General features: G+C 41.0%; 1 protein-coding gene and 1 long non-coding RNA gene across 6 annotated transcripts in view; one reads left to right on the top strand and one right to left on the bottom strand.

Annotated features, from left to right (window-relative positions):
* The window catches only part of MID1 (midline 1), a 195,360-nt gene that overhangs the window by 134,942 nt on the left and 33,977 nt on the right, over positions 1-26,441 (top strand). For all 4 annotated transcript variants that reach the window (XM_055565030.1, XM_055565029.1, XM_055565032.1 and 1 more), the window contains exons 4-5: positions 8,314-8,421; positions 18,310-18,458. In XM_055565030.1, the coding sequence (XP_055421005.1) occupies positions 8,314-8,421; positions 18,310-18,458 (257 nt within the window). The remainder of the gene's footprint in view (positions 1-8,313; positions 8,422-18,309; positions 18,459-26,441) is intronic.
* LOC129639794 (uncharacterized) lies at positions 9,821-20,196 on the bottom strand. 2 transcript variants are annotated; one of them, XR_008708609.1, is made up of 4 exons: positions 19,795-20,196; positions 19,263-19,358; positions 16,094-16,192; positions 9,821-9,936 (listed from the first exon to the last, which is right to left on the bottom strand). It is a non-coding gene; the product is annotated as an uncharacterized LOC129639794 (long non-coding RNA). The 2 variants fall into 2 exon arrangements; XR_008708608.1 differs by having other exon boundaries at positions 19,263-19,355.

Below are 26,441 nucleotides of genomic sequence, written 5' to 3'. Positions count from 1 at the left end.
TTTAATTTCATGGCTGCAGTCACCATCTGCAGTGATTTTGGAGCCCCCAAAAATAAAGTCTGACACTGTTTCCACTGTTTCCCCATCTATTTCCCATGAAGTGATGGGACCGGAAGCCATGATCTTCGTTTTCTGAATGTTGAACTTTAAGCCAACTTTTTCACTCTCCACTTTCATCAAGAGGCTTTTTAGTTCCTCTTTACTTTCTGCCATAAGGGTGGTGTCATCTGCATATCTGAGGTTATCGATATTTCTCCCGGCAATCTTGATTCCAGCTTGTGCTTCTTCCAGCCCAGCGTTTCTCATGATGTACTCTGCATATAAGTTAAATAAGCAGGGTGACAATAGACGTACTCCTTTTCCTATTTGGAACCAGTCTGTTGTGCCATGTCCAGTTCTAACTGTTGCTTCCTGACCTGCATATAGGTTTCTCAAGAGGCAGGTCAGGTGGTCTGGTATTCCCATCTCTTTCAGAATTTTCCAGTTTATTGTGATCCACACAGTCAAAGGCTTTGGCATAGTCAATAAAGCAGAAATAGATGTTTTTCTGGAACTCTCTTGCTTTTTCAATGATCCAGCAGATGTTGGCCATTTGATCTCTGGTTCCACTGCCTTTTCTAAAAGCAGCTTGAACATCTCAAAGTTCATGGTTCACGTATTGCTGAAGCCTGGCTTGAAGAATTTTGAGCATTACTTTACTAGCGTGTGAGATAAGTGCAATTGTGCGGTAGTTTGAGCATTCTTTGGCATTGCCTTTCTTTGGGATTGGAATGAAAACTGACCTTTTTCAGTCTTGTGGCCACTGCTGAGTTTTCCAAATTTGCTGGCATATTGAGTGCAGCACTTTCACAGCATCATCTTCCAGGATTTGAAATAGCTCCACTGGAATTCCATCACCTCCACTAGCTTTGTTTGTAGTGATGCTTTCTAATGCCCACTTGACTTCACATTCCAGGACGTCTGGCTCTAGGTGAGTGATCACACCATCGTGATTATCTTGGTCGTGAAGATCTTTTTTGTACAGTTCTTCTGTGTATTCTTGCCACCACGTCTTAATATCTTCTGCTTCTATTAGGTCCATATCATTTCTGTCCTTTATTGAGCACATCTTTGCATGAAATGTTCCCTTGGTATCTCTGATTTTCTTGAAGAGATCTCTAGTCTTTCTCATTCTGTTGTTTTCCTCTATTTCTTTGCATTGATCACTGAGGAAGGCTTTCTTATCTCTCCTTGCTATTCTTTGGAACTCTGCATTCAGATGCTTATATCTTTCCTTTTCTCCTTTGCTTTTCGCTTCTCTTCTTTTCACAGCTATTTGTAAGGCCTCCTCAGACAGCCATTTTGCTGTTTTGCATTTCTTTTCCACGGGGATGGTCTTGATCCCTGTCTCCTGTACAATGTCACAAAACCTCCGTCCATAGTTCATCAGGAACTCTATCAGATCTAGTCCCTTAACTCTATTTCTCACTTCCACTGTCTAATCATAAAGAATTTGATTTAGGTCATACCTGAATGGTTTAGTGGTTTTCCCTACTTTCTTCAATTTCAGTCTGAGTTTGGCAATAACGAGTTCATGATCTGAGCCACAGTCAGCTCCCGGTCTTGTTTTTGCTGACTGTATAGAGCTTTTCCATCTTTGGCTGCAGAGAATATAATCAGTCTGATTTCGGTGTTGACCACCTGGTGATGTCCATGTGTAGAGTCTCCTCTTGTGTTGTTGGAAGACAGTGTGTGCTATGACCAGTGTGTTCTCTTGGCAAAACTGTATTAGCCTTTGCCCTGCTTCATTCTGTATTCCAAGGCCAAAGTTGCCTGTTACCCCAGGTGTTTCTTAACTTCCTACTTTTGCAGTCCTCTATAATGAAAAGGACATCTTTTTTGGGTGTTAGTTCTAAAAGGTCTTATAGGTCTTCATAGAACCGTTCAACTTCAGCTTCTTCAGCGTTACTGTTTGGGGCGTAGACTTGGATTTCTGTGATATTGAATGGTTTGCCTTGGAAATGAACAGAGATCATTCTGTCGTTTTTGAGATTGCATCCAAGTACTTCATTTCAGACTCTTTTGTTGACCACGATGCCTGCTCCGTTTCTTCTAAGGGATTCCTGCCCACAGTAGTAGATATAATGGTCATCTGAATTAAATTCACCCATTCCAGTCCATTTTAGTTCACTGATTCCTAGAATGTTAACGTTCACTCTTGCCATCTCCTGTTTGACTGCTTGCAATTTGCCTTGATTCATGGACCTAACATTCCAGGTTCCTATGCAATATTGCTGTTTAGAGCATCGGATCTTGCTTCTATCACCAGTCACATCCACAGCTGGGTGTTGTTTTTGCTTTGGCTCCATCCCTTCATTGTTTCTGGAGTTATTTCTCCACTGATCTCCAGTAGCATATTGGGCACCTACCGACCTGGGGAGTTCCTCTTTTAGTATCCCCTCATTTTGCTTTTTCATACTGTTCTGAACCTCGCCTTCTCTAACTCCCTTACCGTACAATGTGTGTCAGAGAAACTGAGTCCTTAGCTCTTCTTAAAACACTATATGTGTCAGAGAATGTAAGTAATCTTTCTCTGATGGATACTGTTGTAAGGAGGGCTCAGGAGAGCTAATCAGAGATACACAGTCATCCTTATATACTTACTTCCTTGGACATATTATGTGCTATGAAGACTTGCCTACTTACTTAATTACTCTGACACATAGTGTTCTAAGGAAAGGTAAGGAGAGCTAAGGAGACTTACTTACTCTGACACATATAGCATTCTATGTAGAGCTAACGTGGGCTAAAGAGACTTACTTAGGTACTCTGACACATATAGTGTTCTAAGGAGTCCTACATATTCTGACACATAATGTGCTGCTGCTAAATTACTTCAGTCGTGTCCAACTCTGTGCGACCCCATAGACAGCAGCCCACCAGGCTCCCCTGTCCCTGGGATTTTCCAGGCAAGAACACTGGAGTGGGTTGCCATTTCCTTCTCTTAACTACTTACTTACTTACTCTGACCCATAGAGTATTCTAATACAGCTAAGGAGACTTACTTACCTACCCTGACACATATAGTGTGCTAAGGAGACTGACTTAGTTACTTACTTTCTCTGACACATACAGTGTTTTAAGAAGAGCTAAGGACTCACTTAGTTTCTCTGACACACATTGTACGGTAAGGGAGTTAGAGAAGGTGAGGTTCAGAAAAATAATGAGACCAGCACTTTACAGCAACAGATCACCTTTAATGAGGCGAGAAGGGGCAGCAGTCAGATTAGTGAGCAGCTACACTAACCCAAGAAAAGAGTAAGTATATATAGGCATATATGTGGAAATCTACTGTCTTAAGGGGCCCTGTTCTTCTTCTCCAAGGTCTGTAGTTATCTCTTAAACGGCTGGGGCAAGGAATTCTGGAGATCGGCCAGAGGCTGGACCGGCTGGGAGCTGGGCGTGATCAACCTTAATGTCCATTTTTTTAACTTCGGGTGACAGAGTTCTTTGTTTTGCATAGAATGGTGGGGAGGACCCAGAGGGGAGTTTTAAATCCCGGCTATTTTGAGCCATGCAACTTTCCTTCACATATTGTGTGCTAAGGCGAGCTAAAGAGACTTGTGTACTCTGAAACATAGTGTGGGAAGGAGAGCTAAGACTTACTTAGTTACTTACTTATTCTGACAGGTATAGTGTTCTAAGGAGAGCTAAGGCAGCTAAGGACTCTGACCTACTTACTTACTTTGACACATACAGTGTTCTAAAGCAAGCTAAGGAGAGTTACTTACTTACTCTGACACATGTATTGTTCTAAAAAGAGGTAATGAATCAGTGCTAAGGAAAGCTTAGGAGACTTACTTGGTTACTTAATAGCTCTGACACATATAGTGTTCTAAAGAGAGCTAAGGAGAGTTTCCATAATCAAGTGTTCTGGTTGCCTCTCTGCAGTAGCACAAGCTGATTTCAAATACTTTTTATTTCTCCTCCAATTTAATTCAATTGAACCCCAATTTACTAATAAGTACTTTATTTTCTTAACAGTGCTTTATTTATTCAAGAGTCTGTCCCAGTTGACATGCCTGCCAACAGTATTTTGTGTAGATTTTTTGTTGATGGCCATTCTTACCCCTTTGAGGTGGTATCTCATTGTGGTTTTGATTTGCATTTCTTTTCCTGTGATGTTGCACAGGTTTCAGAAGCAGACATAAAATGTAAAATCATAACCAGGAGCGGCCAGCTTCCAAACCAAAACCAAGATCTAGAAACACCTGCACACACTGCTATATTTGATTTAATAGCCTATATAAAAATGAAGTCCAATCAAATCTTTAGCATTTTTGAACATTTTAACACATCAAACTGCACTACTGTGGAAAACTTCTTTGTAGTGGAAAGAGTTTAGAAATATAGGATAGCATTCAACTCACTTTATTGTACCTGTTGGAATGGAAGATTGGTAGTGTTATAAAAATTTGGAAACGTCACACTTTTCCTACCATAGAGTAGCCCAAATTGCAATGATTTTGAGAGTGACATAGATCGTAAACTGTATCATAGGCTCTTAGCAAAACTGCTTCTTGATGCAGACAGTACTACCTCACATGTGTCTATGGCTTCGTAATGTAAGTTATTTCCTCATATATGATTCCTCATATATTGTGGTATTGTATTTACCACAGTGATCCTACTCAGGCAATATTCACTTCATTTTACAACATACAGAAACTTAGAAACAGAGATACTCCTTGACTTTCTCAAAATCATCCCATGAGAAGAGCTTGTACTCCATACCACACTTCATGGTACCTGCTTGAGAGTGACTAGCATGGTCTCGCTGCTGCTGCTGCTGCTGCTGCTAAGTCGCTTCAGTCATGTCCGACTCTGTGCGACCCCATAGACAGCAGCCCACCAGGCTCCCCCGTCCCTGGGATTCTCCAGGCAAGAACACTGGAGTGGGTTGCCATTTCCTTCTCTGATGGTCTCACTAGGTTTAGTCAAAACTGGAAAAAAAATCTTTAAGCAGAGAATATGTTAGCAGTAATGTCAAAACCTAAGGACCTCACAATATAGCAATTGATTTTTGACCAGGTGCTAAGGTACTGCAGTGGAGGAAAGAATTTTCTTTTGTGCTTTAGCAACTGGATATCCAGAAATAAAAGGATAAAGTTGGACCCCTATTTCTCACCATACATAAAACTTATTTTAAAATGGCTCACAGCTATATATGTAAGAGATAAAACTTGCAGAGGAAAACAGAGGCATACATCTTCACAACCTTGGATTAGGTTTCTTAGCTATGATACCAAAAACACAAGTGACAATAGAACAGTAGATCACTTAGATGTCATCAAAATTAAAAATTTTTGTGCTTCTAATGTTACCATCAAGAAAATGAAAAGCAGCTTACAGAATGGGAGAAAAATTTGCTAAGCACATAGCTAATAAGGGACTGAGTACCCAAAATATATAAAGAAATCATAGAATTTAACTATATAAGGTAAATGGCCCAATTACAAAAGGCACAAAAGATCTGAATAGTCATCTCTGAATTAGGTACACAAATGTTCCATAAGCACATGAAAAGATGGTCAACATCTTTAGCCATCAGGGAATGCAACTCAAAACCACAATAAGATGCTACTCCACACCCACTATGATGAATAAAACAGAAAAGACAGACAGTGTCAAGTGTTGACAAGGATGTTGAGAAACTGGAAGCCTCACATACTTGTTCTTGGAATCTAAAATGATGCGGCCCCTTTGGAAACCAGTTTGGCAGTTCTTCAAAAAGTTAAACACAGAGTTGACGTGTGACCCAGCAATTCTTCTATACTCAAGAAGAACGAATACATATGTGCACACAGAAATTTATACATGAATGTTCACAGTGATACTGTTTCTAAGTAACCAAAAAATAGAAGCAACCCAAATGTCCATCTACTAGAGGACGGATAAACAAAATGTGGTGTATTACTTCTGTAATAATATTTGGCATGAAAAGGAATGAAGTACTGACACATGGTATGACACGGAGCAATCTTGAAAACATTATGCTAAGTGAAATCAGCCAGACCAAAAAGGATCATATAGTGTTTGATTCCATTTATATGAAATGCAGAGAACAGGCAAATGCATAAAGAGACAGATCATAGACTAGTGGTCACCTATGCCCTCAAATAGGGTAGGTATTCAGAAGATGGAGTTACTGCAAATGGGTATGGAATTCTTTAGGGGGTGTGGAAAATTTTCTAAAATTAGATTGTGATGATGATTCTGAAACTCTGAGTACACTCAAACCCACAAACTGTACACTTTAAATGGGTGAATTTTACGATAACAAAGAATATTTCAATAAGGCTATAAGGAAAATCAATACCTTCCCCCTGAAAAGAATCATGATGACATACTTCTGTGTCTACACAGTCTTGGGAAACCAACACGTTCAATACCCACATATTACCTACTTGCAGTATACCAGGATACCTGATTACATGTTACCTGATTGCCTGATTACATGTTACCTTGCCTCTTGTTGGAAGGTCATTTTCACTATCTATTCATTGAACAAATAGTTTTTGAATGTCTATTCCGTGTTAAATATGGCTCCAGGTACCTGGAATAGATGCCTCATGTCATACAACACCCAAAGATCCCTACAAGAAGCTTGCCTTTGGTCCGATTTACCTTGATTGTATGTCCATGTTCAAATACAGCTTAGCTCTTAGGGGTCATGCCAGGAGATATTTTTCAAGTGTAAGGTGCTATTTTCCACAAATTTCACTTTCTCCATCATAATGGGTCCATGGTTTCAATAGACTGCCATCCTTTTCACAGCTCAGTTGTTGTTGGTTATTAAATTCAGTATGAAGTCAAAAGGAATGACAAGAACTCCTGACCCCACTTTCAGTTTATCTTACTCATAGAGATTGAAACTACTCTACTTAAATAAAGTATGCCCAATCAAAAGGGATACATGTCTGGGCCCTGTCTCCTCCCTGACCCTGACTTATACTGGAATCATCAATTGTCTATTGGCATTCTTTATAACAGCATAGCCACTTCTCCTGTGCTGTGTTAAAATCATAAAATTCAGGCCTGTCCTATCTCCATCTCCCACAGCTGTGGTTTTTGGGTCTCTATGAGTAACATTTCAGAATCATCATGAGGTGGAAGACACAGCATGTGCACAGTATTTCCCAAGCCCAGTTGCCAAGAATGAGCTAATGTTAACCCTTTCTTGCATACAGTGAGCCTTACAAACTTCAAATGCAAGCCATTTGACAATGATCGACCTTGCCAGCAGAATGGCAGGCTTTCATGGTAGATCCCCAGATTTCCAGAGATAACATTTAAAATTATGTCATAAGATTTATAAAATATTCAACCATCCTTTTCCTTTTTGATGTTTTCATAGTGACTAAACACAAAGTTTGCATCTGTATATAAAAGACAAGTTAAATAAATGTGATGCCACCTTGCTAGCTTGCTTTTGGAAAATGTGTCCAAAAGATATTGTTCATAATCTATCCTCCATAAAAGAACAGTGTTAGTTTAACTTTTGTTTAGTAGCTTCAAACTGCACTTCCCTTCAAAATATAAAAACAGGAATTGCAAATATCAATTTTCAATTAATTGGTAATAGCTACATACTTGATGTGTTAAGAATGATCCTGAGATTGGGCATGGCTTAGCAAAAAGAGATGGCTAATAAATGTTTTCCAAGGATAAAAGGTAGGGAGTAGACATGTAAGTCTTATATTTGCCATCCCTGCATAATTGGAAGAAGAGTTAACATTGAAAACATCTTTTTATCACAGATTTAGAGAACAAACTAGTGGTTACCAGTGGAGAGAGGGAAGACGTAGTAGGGGATTAAGAGGTATAAACTGTGAAAGTGTGTTACTCACTCACTTGTGTCGGACTCTTTGTGACCCTGTGGACTGTAGCCCACCAGGCTCCTCTGTCAATGGGATTCTCCAGGCAACAATACTGGAGTGGGTAGTCATTTCCTTCTCCAGGGGATCTTCCCAACCCAGGAGGTATACACTACTATGTATAAAATAGATAAGCTACAAGGATATATTGTATAACACAGGGAAAATAGCCAGTATTTAATAATAACTAGATATGGAGTATAACCTTTAAAAATTGTGACTCACTATATTGTACGCCTAACTTATATACGATTGTACAGCAACTTTTCCTCAATAAATTTTTAAATAAAGTATCTTTCCAGCAATTAATAGAAATTTACTAGTCTACATCTTAAAAAGGAGCATTTAATGGAAAACAAACAGTAAATTAATGCTCACCATTTTATCTATCCCATAGGTCAATGCATCACGTCAAGAAGCCAAATTGATGGAGGAATGTGATCTTCTTATAGAGATCATTCAGCAAAGACGACAAATCATTGGAACCAAGATCAAAGAAGGAAAGGTACGATTTCTAGGGCAGAAGGTTTCAAATTCTTTACCTGGAGAAAATATACTCCCATGCATGCCAATAGCTTAAGAAATACTGAATGCCTCCTTTTTCTGTATTTTCTGTGGTTGTACTCTTTAAGTCTTTAGGATGTAGATCAAAGCCCCTTCATGGGCCAGTTTTTGCTCCACCCTTTCTTTGTGTGATGGTCTCCTGAACACACCTGCAATGCAAAGGCTGCTCCATGACCCAACTCCAGGGCACAGCCTGGAGCTCTGGTATATTAGAGCCCCAATTTTCTGTCTCTCTTCTCTGGGAGAAGGTGGGTTTCATAGAGAAGAGTTCATTTTACATTTACTGCTGTATCCCAGCACTTAACACAGCACTAAATAAATGTTTAAATAAGTCAGTCTTTATCTACAGAAATTATGAAGTGCTTTCTCATGCCCCCGAGGGAATTCAGACAGGTGTCATTTCATGGTGGCAAAACTCCTGTCATTGCATTGTATCATAAACCCCTTTGTGGATCTATTAATAGTATTTCTTTTCTAATGTTTATATGCCTGAAATTCCCATGGTTTTACAGTGCCCTATATTCAAAAAGCAATTCACCAGTTTAAGTTATATTCTTTATGCCCATCTTATTCAAAATATTTCAAAATGTTGATAACTCTAGAATCACTTTATTCTATTTTTAAAGTAGTCATATTTGTATTGAGATTTTTGATCCACTTTATCCCATTTCTCTGCCACCTTCAAGACAATTTTGTAAATATTTAAAAATAAAAAAGTTTGTTCACGATCAAATCAATTCTTGAATTTCTCTTATTAGTGCTCATAACTATAAGGAAATATGTATAATTAAATCCAATTGGCAAGAATTAAGTAGTATATAGAGATTACCAAAAAAAAGTCTATGCTCTTCGGTTTTCTACAAAATTTGAAAGGTATTTCTCATTGTATAATGTTTTAGACTGCTTTGTCTATGTAGAATGAAAAACATTTATACATGTACATTGTGATGATGATCACAAAAGTTAAAGTCAAATCAAATAAGTCTTGAAGCTGTTCCAGTGGATTATCAAATTAATATAAAATTATTCTCTGACTTGAAGAGATAGTTTGGCATGGACATGTACAGTCTGCTATATTTAAAATGGATAACCAACAAGGACCTGCTGAAAAGCACAGGGAACTCTGCCCAATGTCATGTGGCAGCCTGGATGGGAGGGGAGTTTGGGGGAGAATGGATACATGTACATGTATGGCTGAGTCCGTCCCTTTGCTGTTCATCTGAAATTATCACAACATTGTTGATCGGCTATACTCCTGTACAAAATGAAGCTTTTTTACAAAAATTATTCCCTGGCCAAGGATGGACTGAGATGTGTTAAACAATTACTTACCCCACATAGAAATTATACTGTCAGTCTGGAATCTGTATCGGATCTGTGTCCTCTTCCATCATCAGGCACCATGTGTATATTTCTTAATACATGATATCTTCCAGGTTCTCAGACACATGAGAGCCTGAAAACAATTGTAATTAATTATTAATATGCATATGGAAGGCAGTTTGTTTGCCCTTACATGGTCACATGCAGGGATCAGCTCTTAATACACATTACTTCCTTATTGCTGCTCAAACAAATTACCACACACTTAGTGGCTTAACACAACACAGATTTATTATCTGACCTTCTGGAGGTCAGAAGTCTAAAACCAGTCACAACTAGGCTCCTGCCAATATTTCAGCAGTGCTGTTTCTTTCTGAAGGTGTACAGCGGAATTCATTTCTTTTCTGGCTTATAGGAGATGCCAGCATTCCTTGGCTGATGGTTTCTTCATCACATCACTCTGAGCATTACTTCCCGCCTCAGATCTCTTTTCTCTGGCACAGACTCTCCTGGTTCTCTCTCATCAGGACCCTTATAATTACATTGGGATCACCCAGATAATCCAGGATAATTTTCCCCCAGCTCCAGATTCTGAATCTAGTCACATCTGCCAAGACGCCTGTGTAAAGGAACATGTAAGGTCACATTTTTTTTAAACTCCTGGGATTAGGATGTGGGCATCTTTGGGGGCCCTTACTCAGCCTGCAATGACTCCACCACAACCTCCTGGCCAGCAGGTCCTCCTTTCCCTTACTTACCTCCCCAGCATGAGGGTTACTCTCATAAACTAGATCAAAGTAGCGAAAGGGTGTCCCCAGTTCCCGCCATGATGATACGTGGGCTTCATGCTCTGGTGTACCCACTCTGCCCTGAATGTGTCTGTGATCCAGAACGTAGTAAAAGAGAAAAGCAAAGAGACACATGGCTGGGCCCCAAACGAGATACGCTTCTCAGCTCACTGAAAGGGACCGACAAAAGTTTCTTGCCAGCCTCCACCTTGGGTCAGAGCTTTTGGCAAACTTCAGGCCTGGGAGTCTGGAGCAAGTCGGTTGGGCTGGAGCCTGGCTCTGCACTTACTGTTTCTGATGCCTACACAAAATGCGAGAGCCTCAGCAATGCAGAGATAATACAAGATTCCTGCATGAGGACCCCCAAGGATGAGGTGAGGGTGACTAAGACAGACAGGGTAGGCTAAGCCAGGTGAGTGAGGGAGGAAAAAACTTACGAATGACTGCTGCCCTTCGAAAACTGAAACCCAAACCACAATTCCAAAGCATATAAAGACATCTTGAATTTCTAAAACACCCCCAACAAAATCAACGAAGACGTTTTCTCACCTCAGATGAAAGGAATTTGATGGGAAAATATTTAGATGTTCAAAGAGATCCATAGAGGAATAACTTCTATCTTAGAAGAGCAGAAAGTTGTGAAACCACAAAAAGGAAGATAGGAAATAAGAAACAATAGATATAAAAACAACAAATTAGAAGTTTTGGAGGGGAAAATATCAACACTGAAGTTACAAAGAAAACTCAGGCAATTTTGGAAGCTGAGTTTCAGCCTCCACAGGGGGAGACTCTACACATAAGAATAGGTAACTTGATCTGTACTTCACACTACATACAAAAATTAAATATACATGGGTCATATACTTAAATGTAAAAACTATGAAGACTCTAGAAGAGAAAACACAGGAGGAAATCTTAGTGACCTTGGGTTGGCCCAAGATTATATACAGTGGCAAAAACAAACAAAAAAATATTTACAAACTAAAGAGATAATTATACATTTTATATTATCAAAATTAACTTCTCAAGGCACTCTTAAGTGAGTGTAAAGACAAACCACACATTAGGAAAAAATACTTATAAATGATTTATTTAACCAAGTACGTGTATCTGGAATATATAACAGATTTTCAAAACTCATGATTAGGGAAATAGATGACCCCTTCACCAAAACAGATAAAAGATCTGAATAGCTACTTTACCAAAGAAGGTATCAGGATGGCAAATAAGCACATGAAAAGATAGTCAAAATCATTAAGTCATTAAGGAAATGCAAAGTAAAACTTCAGTGAGATACAACTACTTACCTGTTAGGATGGTTGAATTAAAAAGATGGACTATCCCAAGTGCTGGTAAGAATGTGGATTAACTGTAACTCACACACAGTTCTAAGAATGGAAACTGTATTTTAGAAAACTGTTTGACAGTTTCTTCAGTAGTTAAATATACACGTACCCTTCCAGCCAGCCATTTTAGGTGTTTACCAAGAAAAATGAAAGCAGATGTGTATATAAAACTTGGACATGAATTTTCATGATAATATTAAGGGTAATAGCTTTCCAGGTGGTACTAGTGGTGAAGAATCCACCTGCCAATGTAGGAGATCCCTTGTTTAGGAAGATTCCCTAGGGAAGGAAATGGCAAACCACCCCAGCATTCTTGCCTGGGAAATCCCAAGGACAGAGGAGCCTGGTAGGCTACAGTCCATGGCGTTGCAAGAGTCAAATGCAGCTTAATGACTAAACAACAACAATAGCCCTTGACTGCAAATGACCCAAAGGCTATCCATAGATGAATACAGAAATGATTAGTGGCATTTCCATACAATGCTATTCAGCAAGGAAGCCCATGTGACAACATGAATCATGAGTGAAAAAAGCCAGACAGAAAATAGTATATACTGCATGAGTATATTCATACAGAATTCCAGAAACAACTCTTTCTAATTAGCTACAGTGGCAGAAAACAAATCAGTGAATGCTTAAGTATGAGTGACAGAGGGGTGGGCAGGATAAATGACAAAGGTGCAGGAAGAGAATTGGGGGTATGATACATATATATATATATATATATATATATATATATTCATTACCTTGAAAATGGGGACTCTTTCATGTGTTTACACATATTTGAAAACTAATCTGATTTGTACTTAAAATATGTGCAGTTTCTTCTATATTAACTGTATCTCAGTAAAGCTGTTTTATGACAACGAACTTATAAGTGATCAATGCAAAGAAACAGAAGAAAACAACAGAATGGGAAAAACTAGAGATCTCTTCAAGAATATTAAAGATACCAAGGGAATATTTCATGAAAATATGGGCTCGATAAAGGACAGAAATGATATGGACCTAACAGAAGCAGAAGATATTAAGAAGAGGTGGCAAGAATACACAGAAGAACTATATAAAAAAGATCATCGTGACTCAGATAAACACAATGGTGTGATCACTCACCTAGAGCCAGACATCCTGGAGTCTGAAGTCAAGTGGGCCTTAGGAAGCATCACTATGAACAAAGCTGGGGGAGGTGATGGAACTCCAGCTGAGCTATTTCAAGTCCTAAAAGATGATGTTGTAAAAGTGCTGCACTCAATATGCCAACAAATTTGGAAAACTCAGCAGTGGTCACAGGACTGGAAAAGGTCAGTTTTCATTCTAATCCCAAAGAAAGGCAATGCCAAAGAATGTTCAAACTACCGCACAACTGCATTCACCTCACACGCTAGCAAAGTAATACTCAAAATTCTCCAAGCCAGTCTTCAATAGTATGTGAACTGAGAACTTTCAGATGTTCAAGCTGGTTTTAGAAAAGGCAGAGGAACCAGAGATCAAATTGCCAACATCCAATGGATTATAGAAAAAGCAAGAGAATTCCAGAAAAACATCTACTTCTGCTTTATTGACTATACTAAAGCCTTTGACTGTGTGGATCACAACAAACTGAAAAATTCTTACAGAGATGGGAATACCAGGTTTTTCCAGTAATCATGTATGCATGTGAAAGCTGGACCATAAAGAGGGCTGAGCATCAAAGAACAGATGCTTTTGAACTGTGGTGTTGGAGAAGACTCTTAAGAGTCCCATGGACAGCAAGGAGATCAAAGCAGTCAATCCTAAAGGAAATCAGTCCTGAATATTCATTGGAAGGACTGATGCTGAAGCGCCAGTACTTTGGCCACCTGATACGAAGAACTGACTCATTGGAAAAGACCTTGATGCTGGGCAAGATTGAGGGCAGGAGGAGAAGAGGGTGACAGAGGATGAGATGGTTGGATGGCATCACTCATGACTCAATGGACATGAGTTTGAGCAAGCTCTGGGAGTTGGTGATGGACAGGGAGGCCTGGTGTGCTGCAGTCCATGGGGTTGCAAAGCGTTGGTCACAACTGAGTGACTGAACTGAACTTGTGTATTTATACCATGGAACAGTCTTCAGAAATTAAAAGCAATGAACTGGGGGTGATACATATTTACATGGACGAGTCACAGAAAGAGAAGCAAGGTTTATAATGATTCATAGAGAATAAGAAATATTATATACAGTTTGATGAACTACAAAAAATTGCATACACTATTGAGGCAAACATATATTAGCATGTTTGGGAGTCATCAGAAGTGTGTTTTCCTCTAGAGAGAGACATGAATTAGGGAGGGACGTTCAACGGCTTCAATGTCGTCAATAATATTTTACTGCCTTCTGAAAAATCCTATGCTAATATGATGAAAACACTGACATTTGCTAACGCTGGTGCTATGTATGGCAACATTGGTCATATGACTTGAAAAATTGTACTTTTGAGGTATATCCCTTCTTAAAAATGCATGTTTGCCCAGGGATGTGATCTCAGAAGAAAGATGAAGGCCCAGTTCAGCTTCCCATTGAGTTACTACCTTGACACATGACCAAGGACTAGTTCATCCCTAACCTGGGAATTCACAGTGACTAAGTCCCTGGCCAGGGAATTGGGTGTCAGAGAGACATTTTAAAGAAAAGATGAGCATGCATGCCAACTCCCTGCCCAGCATCTCCAAGTATGGGCTTGGGGCCCAGTGAGGGTGTCCAGGGTGGGAAGTCTGAAGAAATGCAATCCAGAGAAGCACTCAGACCAGCACTCAGAAGTGAGGAGCTAAAGCAGAATCATGGAGCCTACAAAGGTTAATCTGACCCACCTCTTGACTTTGCCTCTGTATTTAGTGCCAGTCATAATGCCCTAGACCCAGAGAAAACAAACTCACTGCATATCCTCCAACCACAGTGGGGGTGGGGGGGCTGGGAGGGGCTAGGGAAGGCTGCCAATCAGATGATGCTGTTACCCATTAGCACAGACTGGTAATTCCTTCCCTCAGACCATTGCGCCTTCTTAGAAATAATAGCTCAACAACCTTTATACTTATACTGATGAAGAGTCTCAAGCTCTGAGACTCCCCAAGAAAGAGCTGGCTTATTTCTTCAGCAGTAGGGGATAAATTTCACATCCACACATCAACACATGAAAAGCTGACATCAGACTCCAGGTTAAGCAAACTATTTATGTTCAGACACATATCTGAGAAAGCTGCAGCTAAAAACAAAAGGGGGTCCCTTCTCATCACTACTTTTATGTGCTCTGAGTCTCCAAAATTGCTGGTAATTACCCTGGAGTCCATGTCAGGGCTTTTGTATAGCCTTATAAAAATGCTCAGTACAGTCCTTATTGTCAGTTAAGATACTTCTGTTAATTGAGACTCAATGGTTTGGACCAAACAATTTTGGGGTGAGAACCCTATGTAGATAATAAAAGCACTTAAAATATAAAGAAAAATAAAGGGCCACTTTAAAAAGCATTTGTAAGGTAAAATAAACAGCAAGTAAATTGATATAAATAGGCCTATATCCCCAGTAAAAGGAGATTCCAACAAAGAAAGTATTTCCATGATGACTGTGGAAGTGAACGCCACAAATTACAACATTCAGTCACACTTCCCCAAGGAATAAAGAACACTGACAACTTGGAAAAAAAAATTTAATATATTTTAAAAGGTGTTTTCTAATGAAGGCATTCGTATTTTGCTAAATACTCGGTGTCTGATCCTGAAGTATGGTACCATGTAGGACAGTGCTTCATTATAATGTGATCCAAATCATGGCCATCTGATTAGAATCATTTAGGTCAGCAAACTTTGTAAAGGGCCAGGTATAATAAATATTTTCAATTGTGACCTGTAGGCTCTGTCATTACTGCTCACTGCTGGTATAGTGAGAAATGGTATAGTGTGAAAGCAGCCATAAATGATTCATAAACACATGCATGTGGCCCTGTGCCAATAAAACTTTATTTACACAAACAAGTTTTGTGCTGGATATGGTCCATAGACCATAGTTCGTGAACTAACTTAGGAAAGTGGTTTTCTTTTCTTTTTTCTTTCTTTTTTACTGAAACCCACAGTAAAAAATACATCAAACCCAGCACTGACACACGGACACATAGAGAAGTAAGTTTTACCAAACCCAACTTACCCTTTCTACAAGGAATGCACTCTGCTACTGTCTTTTCTCCTCTCCTCTTTCATTTAGTTTTTTTAAATGCTAATCCCATCCATTCTGGTGATTCATCACCTGCAGATCAAAAAACATTATTGCTTGTTAAAATGCAGATTCCCACAGCCCGCCAATTAAAACTCCTCACGTAGGATTTCGAAATGTTGGCCCAGACATTTACAGGTTTTCTTTAAGAGATCCCCAACTGATTCTTGTGCACACCAGGCTTATAAAGCTCCGGTCTGGTCTATCAGATGGAATTCTACACAGAGTAAAATTAAAATTAAACCAAGTTGTCTTCTGTAAAACATTTGTATATTTTCTAAGGCGGCTCTCATTTTGGCTTGAATTCAACTTATGCATGATTTAGGACCTTTTTCCTTTTCTTCTTATGTCACTTTGAATTTCCAGCATCATGACAGAATTTTGTGTTTGTTTTTTTTTTTAAAGAAGAAAGTGCAGGTCAAGCATTTTTCCATTTATAGTCTGTGTGATCACTACAACGTATACTGAAAAGACATGAAGTTATTCAAAAGGAATACTTGGACCTTATTTGTTTTGTTGCTGTTAGAATTATACTAAATACCTTCAGTTCTACCATGTAACTTGTGATTAAGTATTCCTTCCTCTGACAATTTCTTCTGGATGTGTTCCAACATCTTGAATTGGACTCGATGCCTTTCTGAGCTTTACCTCTGGATATAACGCTGTTAGAAGCTAAATTCTATTTGGTGTACGATAAGTGTCATTTTATTCAACTAACAAACACAGTTAATCGGCAGTGATGGTCACTGTAATTATATATAATGTGGTAAATCTTTTACCGGGCTTAAGATAACATACTCTATGCCCCAGAGTTTTGACACTTCATTTCTCTAACCCTTGACTTTCAAGAATCTCACTCTTGCCTGCAATCTTGTGGCTGCCGCCTCGCAGTTCAGCATTCATTTCCTTTGTCTGCTCTGGTACAACAGAGCTGAAATTGGACAGTCCTCAGAGGCCTTGAGTTCTGACATCTCCTTCCTTCCTTTACTTCGATTAGACTTGCACGGGGATGATAATGATGACTTGGAGAAAGAAGGAATTTCTTGGAGTTAGCAGGAATTCTGGAGGGAACCCGAGCCAGCCTTGTCTGCAAGACAGATGAACTGGCCTCCTCCCTACCCTTTCACCCCAGGCTGTTTTCCATTCCAGAATGATCAGAAAGCCGGCCAAGACCTGTCCCAGGCAGTGTAGACTTGAGCTGGGGGGGGCGGGGGGCCCCGCGCACACAGGGTGCACTGCTGTTCCAATTAGCACTCTCATTTTCCCCTGGCTTCTGGCCAGAGGGCTTCATCTCCCAGCACACTCCAAACACCAGCGCAGCCGGTCAAGTGGGTTACCATGGACTTATTGCAGCCTGCCCTGAGGTGATGGTCAGTTATGTTTGAGGGTCGTTTTCAAGCAAGACGGAATCAGAAGTTGGAATGGAGGTTGGAACCAAATGAGCATTTTTATCCGGACTGGGAACTGCTTATCAAAATAGTTTTAGTTATCAAGCAAGCACAAAGTGCCTGGAAATGACGTTCCCGGTGAGGGGAAATGGCCCAGCTGTGCTTTTTTTGGCTTTCTCTCATCTGTGGAACAGGAAAAATATTAATCAATGGAAAAAATGCTCCCTTTCTGTTAATTTAACACATGAGTTTGCAATAGTGTGGGAAATAGTACTATCTAATGTGTTTACATCACCATTTTATTACATGGATGGCAAAGAACTTTTGATTTGACTTAAGCCACACGTTTTGCACCTACAGCGATGTTTTATTTTCTCATTGGCTGAAAACATATGATAGAGAAAGTTCCAGGATTCCCTGTGATCTTACAGTCATTGTGTTAGAATAGCTGAGGGAAGAGGCCCAGTGACCCTCTAACTCACACTGGGCAACACCTTTTTTCCCCATTAACAGGGAAGCAATTCGCAATTCAGGGCTTCCTCCTGAAACAAATTAGTGACACTTCTCCAAGAAGATAAAGAATAGCTCAGACAAGAGTGCCATGACTGGGGTTCACAGCTTTCTCTGCCTCCCTTTTGCACTTTTAGTGAAGGATGACTCGCACATAACCAAACTCGCACACTGCGAGAGTCCAGCACAATGCATTTTCACTAAGCAAGCCCACCCGGGTAACCAACCATCTCCATGCCTCTTTTGTTCCAGGTGATGAGGCTTCGCAAACTGGCTCAGCAGATTGCAAACTGCAAACAGTGCATCGAGCGGTCGGCATCACTCATCTCCCAAGCAGAACACTCTCTGAAGGAGAATGATCACGCGCGTTTCCTACAGACCGCTAAGAATATCACTGAGAGGTGAGTGCAGGGGCTACTGGGAAATTCTCAGTGCCTGGGCTCCCGTGTCTGGACTGTGATTGGTTGGCCTTGCCCTGCCTTGCTTTTGTTTGCATTTTCAAGGCTGGGTACCAGAGAGAATAGAGGCTTTGAGTTGCTTTGTTCCAGCTCAAAATGCTTCCCTTTGACCTATCAAAGCCTTTTCAGTATCAGCCGGGAGTTCAAGGCCTTTGAAACAAGAGCTTGCAAGTTAGAAAGAATAAAATCTGCCTTCTTTTACTGGGGAAGAAAGCTTAGGATGGCACAAAACTGCATTTACTGTGACTCTCAGACCTGATCTTATCATATACTTGATAACAAAGAATCAAAATGAACACCAAACATAAAAGGGAATCTTTTCTTCTATCTCAAGGCTTATCTAGTTTTAAAAACCACCCAGGTGTTGTTCTCTGTGAGTGCTGTTTTTATTTGGTTGAGAAGCTTTACCTCTCCTCAAAGGTCAAGACCAACTCATGTGGAAGAGAGAAGACCCAACTGTCAACTTCATACCACCTCCTTTGGAAATCTTCTTTATTCTGTGGTGGGGGACATAAACATTACGTGATTTGAAAGGACAGCTCAGCAGTGAAACTGACAGGGGTCACTGCGCCTTCAGTGCACATACTTGATAGGCATAAAATTACTCGCCTTCACTGATGCAAACACCTATAGCAATTCTTGGGGAGCCCAAGAAAAGCACCTCATGCGACCTAAATGCATGACATCTCCAGCCAATGCCATTGACACTGACTTTTCATTCAGTGCAATTTTCAAGAGTCAACTCACCTTTATCCAAAGCAATAATTGAAGCCTATCCCTGGAAGACCCCAGACAGCTCCTTCTTCCTGATCTTTATCCAGCAGCAGGGCTCTGCAAACTCTGCTTATAAAGGACCAGAGTAAATATGTTCAGTTATGAAGGTTATCTAGTCCCCATGACAACTACTCAACTCAGCCATGATAGGTCTCCAGCAGCCTAGTATAGATGCAAATGAACGGGCAATGGTGTGTTGCAATAAGACTACTGGCAAAAACAGGCAGCAGGTCAGATCTGGCCCTCAGCCAGGGCTTCCCAGGTGGCGCTTAGTGGTAAAGAACCCGCCTACCAATGCAGGAAATGTGGGTTTGATCGCTGGGTTGGGAAGATCCCCTGGAGGAGGGCATGGAAACCCACTCCAGTATTCTTGCCTGGAAAATCCCATGGACAGAGGAGCCTGGTGGGCTACATTCCATGTTGCAGAGAGTTGGACACAGCTGAAGTGACTTAGCACACACACTGGACTTTGCCAGCCCTTGGCCTAGGGCAAAAAAATACTTACCATCTTCTGACCTGAATTTCTTCAGGGAAAGAGAAAAAAAACTACAGTTTATTGAGGGTTTGCTTATATTGCACACTGTGCTGATGCTCAAAATACCACACAGAGGTCAGCAGTGGTATTTCCGCTTCCAGTATCCCATCAATGCGAGGAGGGTATAGTCTCTTTATGGCTCTAGTCTAGTATCCAGCTGGTTTCTTTGTGTTCTTTCTCCTGTTTGAGATTTCCTCTGCGACTGGTTAGATACTTATCTCTGCCAATGAACGTGGATAACAGCTGGTTATCATCCCTTTTATATCCTTAAAATGATCTCCTCCCTCCTCCAAAGGCAGCCAGCTTCTTTCCTCAGGACTCGTCAGTTCCAAGTGTTTAATTGTCTCCACTCCTCTCATCTGGACTGCCTCCAGGTGCCTGAAATATTCAAGCTAAAGTTAAAAAACTGCAAACAGCACTAATACTCCAGTGTACCCGGGACACTCAAGTAGACAGCATTTACACTTACATCATGGTTTCCAACTGGGATCCACTAGTACTTTTCTCCAGCTATAAATTGTGCAATGTCCAGATGAAATGGCTAGTATGAGTTGCATTTCTCAGCACTTCTTAAAAATCTGGGCCAGTCTAACATGGATAAATTCTCAGCTAGCAGGAGAGAGAACATGGCCCCATAACAGTTAAGATAGAATGTTCTGGAAGAAGATGTGCATTTGAAGTCTAACACAACAGGAGCATGGATGCCCACATGGCATCTCCCTTTGACCCAGCAGGTCATACCTGGACCCATTCAACTCTACCTCTCACAGGCCCATCTCGTCAAGCATAGAATTGTGACCCACTGCTCTTTCCACAAATGAATTTTACCATATATAGGGTTTGCCAGAAAGTTCCTGTGGCTTATTCCATAACAGCTTATGGAAACACACAAATGAACTTATTGACCAATCCAATACTCTATTCTCAAGCCTCACTACTACATAATTTTTGGTGTGATTGTATGTGCACTTTTCTAACATGATGTTAAATAAGCAAAACTCTTCACTAAATCCATAAGAAACTTGGCATACTACTTATGAAAAGTTTAAACTTCTATCAAGTTTGAATGCGTACTACCTGTAAAAATTTGCCAGGAGCCCTTGTCGCTCTCGGAGAAGGCAATGGCACCCCGCTACAGTACTCTTGCCTGGAAAATCCCATGGACGGGGGAGCCTGGTAGGCTGCAGTCCATGGGGTCGCTAAGAGTCGAACGCGATTGAGCGACTTCATTTTCACTTTTCACTTTCATGCAGTGGAGAAGGAAATGGCAACCCACTCCAGTGTTCTTGCCTGGAGAATCCCAGGGACGGGGGAGCCTGGTGGGCTGCCATCTATGGGGTCGCACAGAGTCGGACATGACTGAAGCGACTTAGCAGCAGTAGCAGCTTGTCGCTCTGTTTCTTCATCCCATCTCTGTCTGTCTCTATTTGTCAATCCTCTTGGTCAATTCTTGAGCCCTTCGCCTTTTCCAGCAACCAGAATATGGTAAAAAGGCAATGACCTTGACCTTGTAATTTGGAAACCGGGGTTCAAATCCTAGCACTGTCACCTTTTAACTGTGATTCTTTGTCCAAGAGCTATTTTTGACTCAGAAAACTGGGCTCCTAATAGCTACCTCTATCCACAGTTGTGATAACATTGCTGGCCACTCCTATAAACATGTCTTTGGTGTTGTAGATACTCCATAATGTTCCTTGGATTTGTGTTTTCATATTACTTAACATTCTTCTCTAAAATGTGACTTCACAGCTCTGTTCCTGTCTGTCTGCCATGGGCTTTGGCACCTGTGTACTTGTAAACCATCTTTACTCTTCTAGTCAAGGGTGGAATGGCCACAGGAAACTTAATACTGCAGGCCTTCCTCAAGTTAGAATTGGATGCAACTTTTCTGCATCCTTACATCACTTAAAGTGCATATGTTTGCCTACAAGCTGAATCAGACCACATAAAGATTTTTCAATTCAGAAGCATGAAAAAAAAAAAACCCAAGAGGGGAGAAAGCCTCAAGTTTTACATTGTAAGAGATGCATATGCTTTAGAATCAAGCCCTTGGCTCTATGCTAATTGCTCAGGAGTAATGCCAACCCCCTGAAAAAGACCCTGATGCTGGCAAAGATTGAGGGCAGGAGCAGAAGGGGGCGGTAGAGGATGAGATGGTTAGATGGTATCATCAACTCAATAGACATGAGTTTGAGTGAAGGACAGGGAACCCCAGAGTACTGCAGTCCATGGGGTTGCAATGAGTCGGACATGACTGAGCAACTGAACAACAACAGCAATGACAGCTGGCATTTGGGGCTGCTCCCTGATGCTTACAGTTTCCTCATGTGCTCCCAGTGGGCAAGAGCCCCAGTCATCTTGTTTTCACCATGAAGACCCCAGGACATAGCAAGCTGCCTGATCTGAATGAATGCATGAAGACATCTATAAAACAGGGTGATTATTCATTCCTACCCAATACAGTTCCTGTGGTCATGTATGGATGTGAGAGTTGGACTGTGAAGAAGGCTGAGTGCCGAAGAATTGATGCTTTTGAACTGTGGTGTTGGAGAAGACTCTTGAGAGTCCCTTGGACTGCAAGGAGATCCAACCAGTCCATTCTGAAGGAGATCAGTCCTGGGATTTCTTTGGAGCGAATGATGCTGAAGCTGAAACTCCGGTACTTTGGCCAAATGACGTGAAGAGTTGACTCACTGGAAAAGACCCTGATGCTGGGAGGGATTGGGGGCGGGAGGAAAAGGGGATGACAGAGGATGAGATGGCTGGATGGCATCACTGACTCGATGGACGTGAGTTTGAGTGAACTCCGGGAGTTGGTGATGGACAGGGAGGCCTGGCGTGCTGTGATTCATGGGGTCGCAAAGAGTTGGACATGACTGAGCGACTGAATTGAACTGAATACAGTTCCTGTAGGGATAAAATGAAATAATTGAACAAAGATATTAACTGAGATCCTATCTCAAGGTAAATGTGCAACAAATGCTAATTTCTCTCCTTCCCACTCACTAAATGGATCCAAATGGATTGTATAATGGACTATATACTCAAGCCTCGCTAATATATCATTCTTGGAGTGGTTTTTTGTACACTTTTCTAAAATTATGTTAAATAAGCAAAATTCTTTACTCAATCTAAGCCTAACAAAGTTGGTCTACTACTTAAAAAAAAAATTGCATTTGAAAGTGAAAGTGAAGTCGCTCAGTCGTGTCCAACTCTTAGTGACCCCATGGACTGCAGCCCACCAGGCTCCTCTGTCCATGGGATTTTCCAGGCAAGAGTACTGGAGTGGGGTGCCATTGCCTTCTCCATAAATTGTATATTAGAGCATTGCCTTCTCCATAAATTGTATATTAGAGACCAAGATACTCCTGTTCCACCAGCACCCAGTAAACCAGCAAGGAGCAAAAGCCCAGTAAAGCACTTCACAGGCCAATAGCCCTGATTACTCAACAGCTGACAGTATTGTTCACTATGGAATCTCTTCATCAAGGGGTATGTATCTCCCAGAAAAAGGAAAAAGAGAACTGTTGAGTTAGTTTATCATGTAATAAAAGGTCATACAATGATTTTAAAAGCTATCTTGAATAACAAAATGACATAACATGAAAAAAATGAAAATACACAAAATAGGTACCAAAATTAGGTGTGAAATAATAGGCATTTAGCAGCAAATTATCTGTATCAAGGGGCTTCCCTGGTGGCCCAGAGGTAAAGAATATGCCTGCAATGCAGGAGACACAGGCACTGTGGGTTCGATCCCTGGGTTGGGAAGATCCCCTTGAGAAGGGAATGGCAACCCACTCCATTATTCTTGCCTGGAGAATCCCATGGACAGAGGAGCCAGGCTGACTTTGGTCCCTAGGAGGGACTTAGATTCTATCAGATGAAGTCTTTGTCCCACACCGCCATAGGCAATTCAAGGATCCAACCAACTTCCCCAAATACAAAGCCGAGAATGCCAGTCATCTACCAGAAAGATGTCATTTCATCATGAGAATCAGAGTGTATCTGATGAGTGATTTTTGAAATGTGTTCTATTGGGTGTTAATTGGTGTGAAAACAAGGCTCCAGAGTCAAATGCATTTGGGAAATCCTGAGTTGACGAAAGCAAGCCACATTTTGTTACTATGAGACCTCACCAGGTTTTCCCATGGTGATGTGCATCATAGCCCACCAACCTGAGAGGGACCCATTTCAATTCCATTGTCAGGGATCAGGAATGTGGGCAATATTAAGGGAGCAGGGTAGGGAATCTTCCCCTGGCATTGACTGGCGGAAATGTAAGCACTGTAGCTCTAGACATGTATTCCTTCCACAACACTGGCCCCAAGTGGCTGCTAGCAACTGAGTGTCATGGAGATTAGGGGCATCAGAATCAAAATACAAAGAGGAGGTAGGGACTTCCTTGATGGCCCAGTCGCTAAGACTCTGTGTTCTCAATGCAGGGGGCCCAGGTTCAATCCCTGGTCAGGGAACTAGAACCCACATGTCACAACTTAAAGATCTCACATGCTGCAACTAAGACTCAGTGCAGCCAAATGAATTAATTAAAAAAAATAGGAAGAGGAAGTAATGTGCAACCCACCCTATGAGGCATCAAGGTAGGACGCAATACCCTTATTTCCTCCAGTATAGTAAGAGCTTGACACACACATACCTATAAGCATGTGCACACATATTCCCCCCCACCCCCCCCCCACACACACAGACATGACTAAAAGCACAGAACTGAGAAAGTAGGATAGTCTGAGGGCCCTGGTGGATTTGGGCAATTTATCTGAAAGGCCAAAAGATGGGCAACAAGGATTTGGGGAATAAACATGGCCTATAATGTTGACTTTGGCAGATCTCCACTCCCCTGTCATTCCAGATAAGAATTTGAAATTGTAGCCAAACATAAATATCTTTCCTTCCATCAAAAAATAATAATAATAATAATAATGTGTAGGTGTTAAATGCTGCAGTCATCTCCCAAGAGTCTTTTTGTCAGTCTTTGCCCCTGAGGCTTAGGAACTTTCATTCTTTTTGTTTCCACTCTACCAAGTCCCCACCATCAAGATGGCATGTGTTGGGATTCCCTGGTGGCTCAGTGGTAAAGAATCTGCCTGCCAATGAAGGAGACACAAGTTCGATCCCTGGTCTGGGAACAGGCCACAGGGCAACTAGCTGTGCTCCACAACTACTCAGTCTGTGCCTAGAGCCTGGGAACCACAACTACTGAAGCCCACATGCCCTATAGCCCATGCTCCGCCCTACAGCCTATGCTCCGCCCTACAGCCTATGATCCCCAACAAGAGAAGCCATGCAGTGAGAAGCCTGTGCACTGCAACCGAGAGTAGCCGCTGCTCGCCACAGCTAGAGAAAAGCCCACATAGCAACAAAGACCCAGCACAGCCAAAAAATAAACAGAATTATTTTTTAAAAAGGATGGCAGGCATTGTCAACAACGTCCCTGACTAAAGCATGGTTTAGTTGATTGTTTCTGGACAACAGAACCAGGAGAAACTTGGCAATGAAATCTATTTTGGATGAACGTGAACATAAGCTGGTGCCATAGGACAGGGGAAGTACCAGCTCGAGATTATCTGTTCAGAGCGTTTGAGATCCTCTAACTTGGTGTGCACAAGGTCTGTGCCACATGGGAAGAGCAGAGAAGCACAATAGGAAGTTCAGTGCTTGTTTTATAATAGCTTGGCACACTTCTCCCTGTTGGACATCATAAAACAGAAATAACTGGGGTTTCACTTTGAAATTTTTATTTGAGGAGTTCAAATGGCGCTGTAGCATTTCTTTGAATTTTTCTGCATGGATGCAAATATTTTGGGTTCTTTAGTAAATGACATAAATGGAGGGCTTACTCAATCTTCATTGTAAATAGTTGTTGACTAATCCTAAGATCTGAGTTTGAAGGAGTTTTGTGATAATAGGTCGTAAGGAAAGCATTTCTTAAGTTCAGTTTGACCATGTGTGAAAATTGCCTAGCAACCATTCCTTTTCCATGAGTCTGAATTAGCACTTGTCATAATAATTAGTCCAGTTCTCTTGGGTACAATAATTAGCTAATAAAATCACACAACTCTGCTAGTCACTGTTTCTTGGTGAAAAGCTACAGTGGTGAATTTAGATTCTCCATCTTCGTTCAAACACTTGAAACTTTTCTTTCCAGGGTTTAGGCCTCTTCAAACTTTGATCTGTGGACCTCAGTATCATTTCAGTTATGACACTGTTGATTGTCCTCTACTTCCGTCCCTCTGTAGCACTGAATATGTGCCAGTACAATGATAGAAACTTTATTTCTAAGGATTCTGAGCATTTCACAGGACTGACTTTTTTTTAATCAAGGTAAATTTTGCATAACATAAAATTAACCATTTTAAAGTGAACAGTTCATTAGCATTCAGTACATTCACAACATTGTACAATTCCTGCCTCTGTGAAGTTCCAAATGATTTTCCTCACCCCAAAAGAAAACCCCACACCCATTATGTAATCACTCCCCACTGTCCCCTTGCCCCCAACCCCTGGCAACCACCTGTTTACTTTCTGTCTCAACAGAGTTGTCTACTATGGACATTTCATGTAACTGCATCATACAAGATGTGGCCTTTTGTCTCTGG

The sequence above is a fragment of the Bubalus kerabau genome, chromosome X (assembly GCF_029407905.1).
Source record: "Bubalus kerabau isolate K-KA32 ecotype Philippines breed swamp buffalo chromosome X, PCC_UOA_SB_1v2, whole genome shotgun sequence".
NCBI classification, from domain to species: domain Eukaryota; kingdom Metazoa; phylum Chordata; class Mammalia; order Artiodactyla; family Bovidae; genus Bubalus; species Bubalus kerabau.
This window is presented reverse-complemented; position numbering and strand designations above follow the sequence as displayed.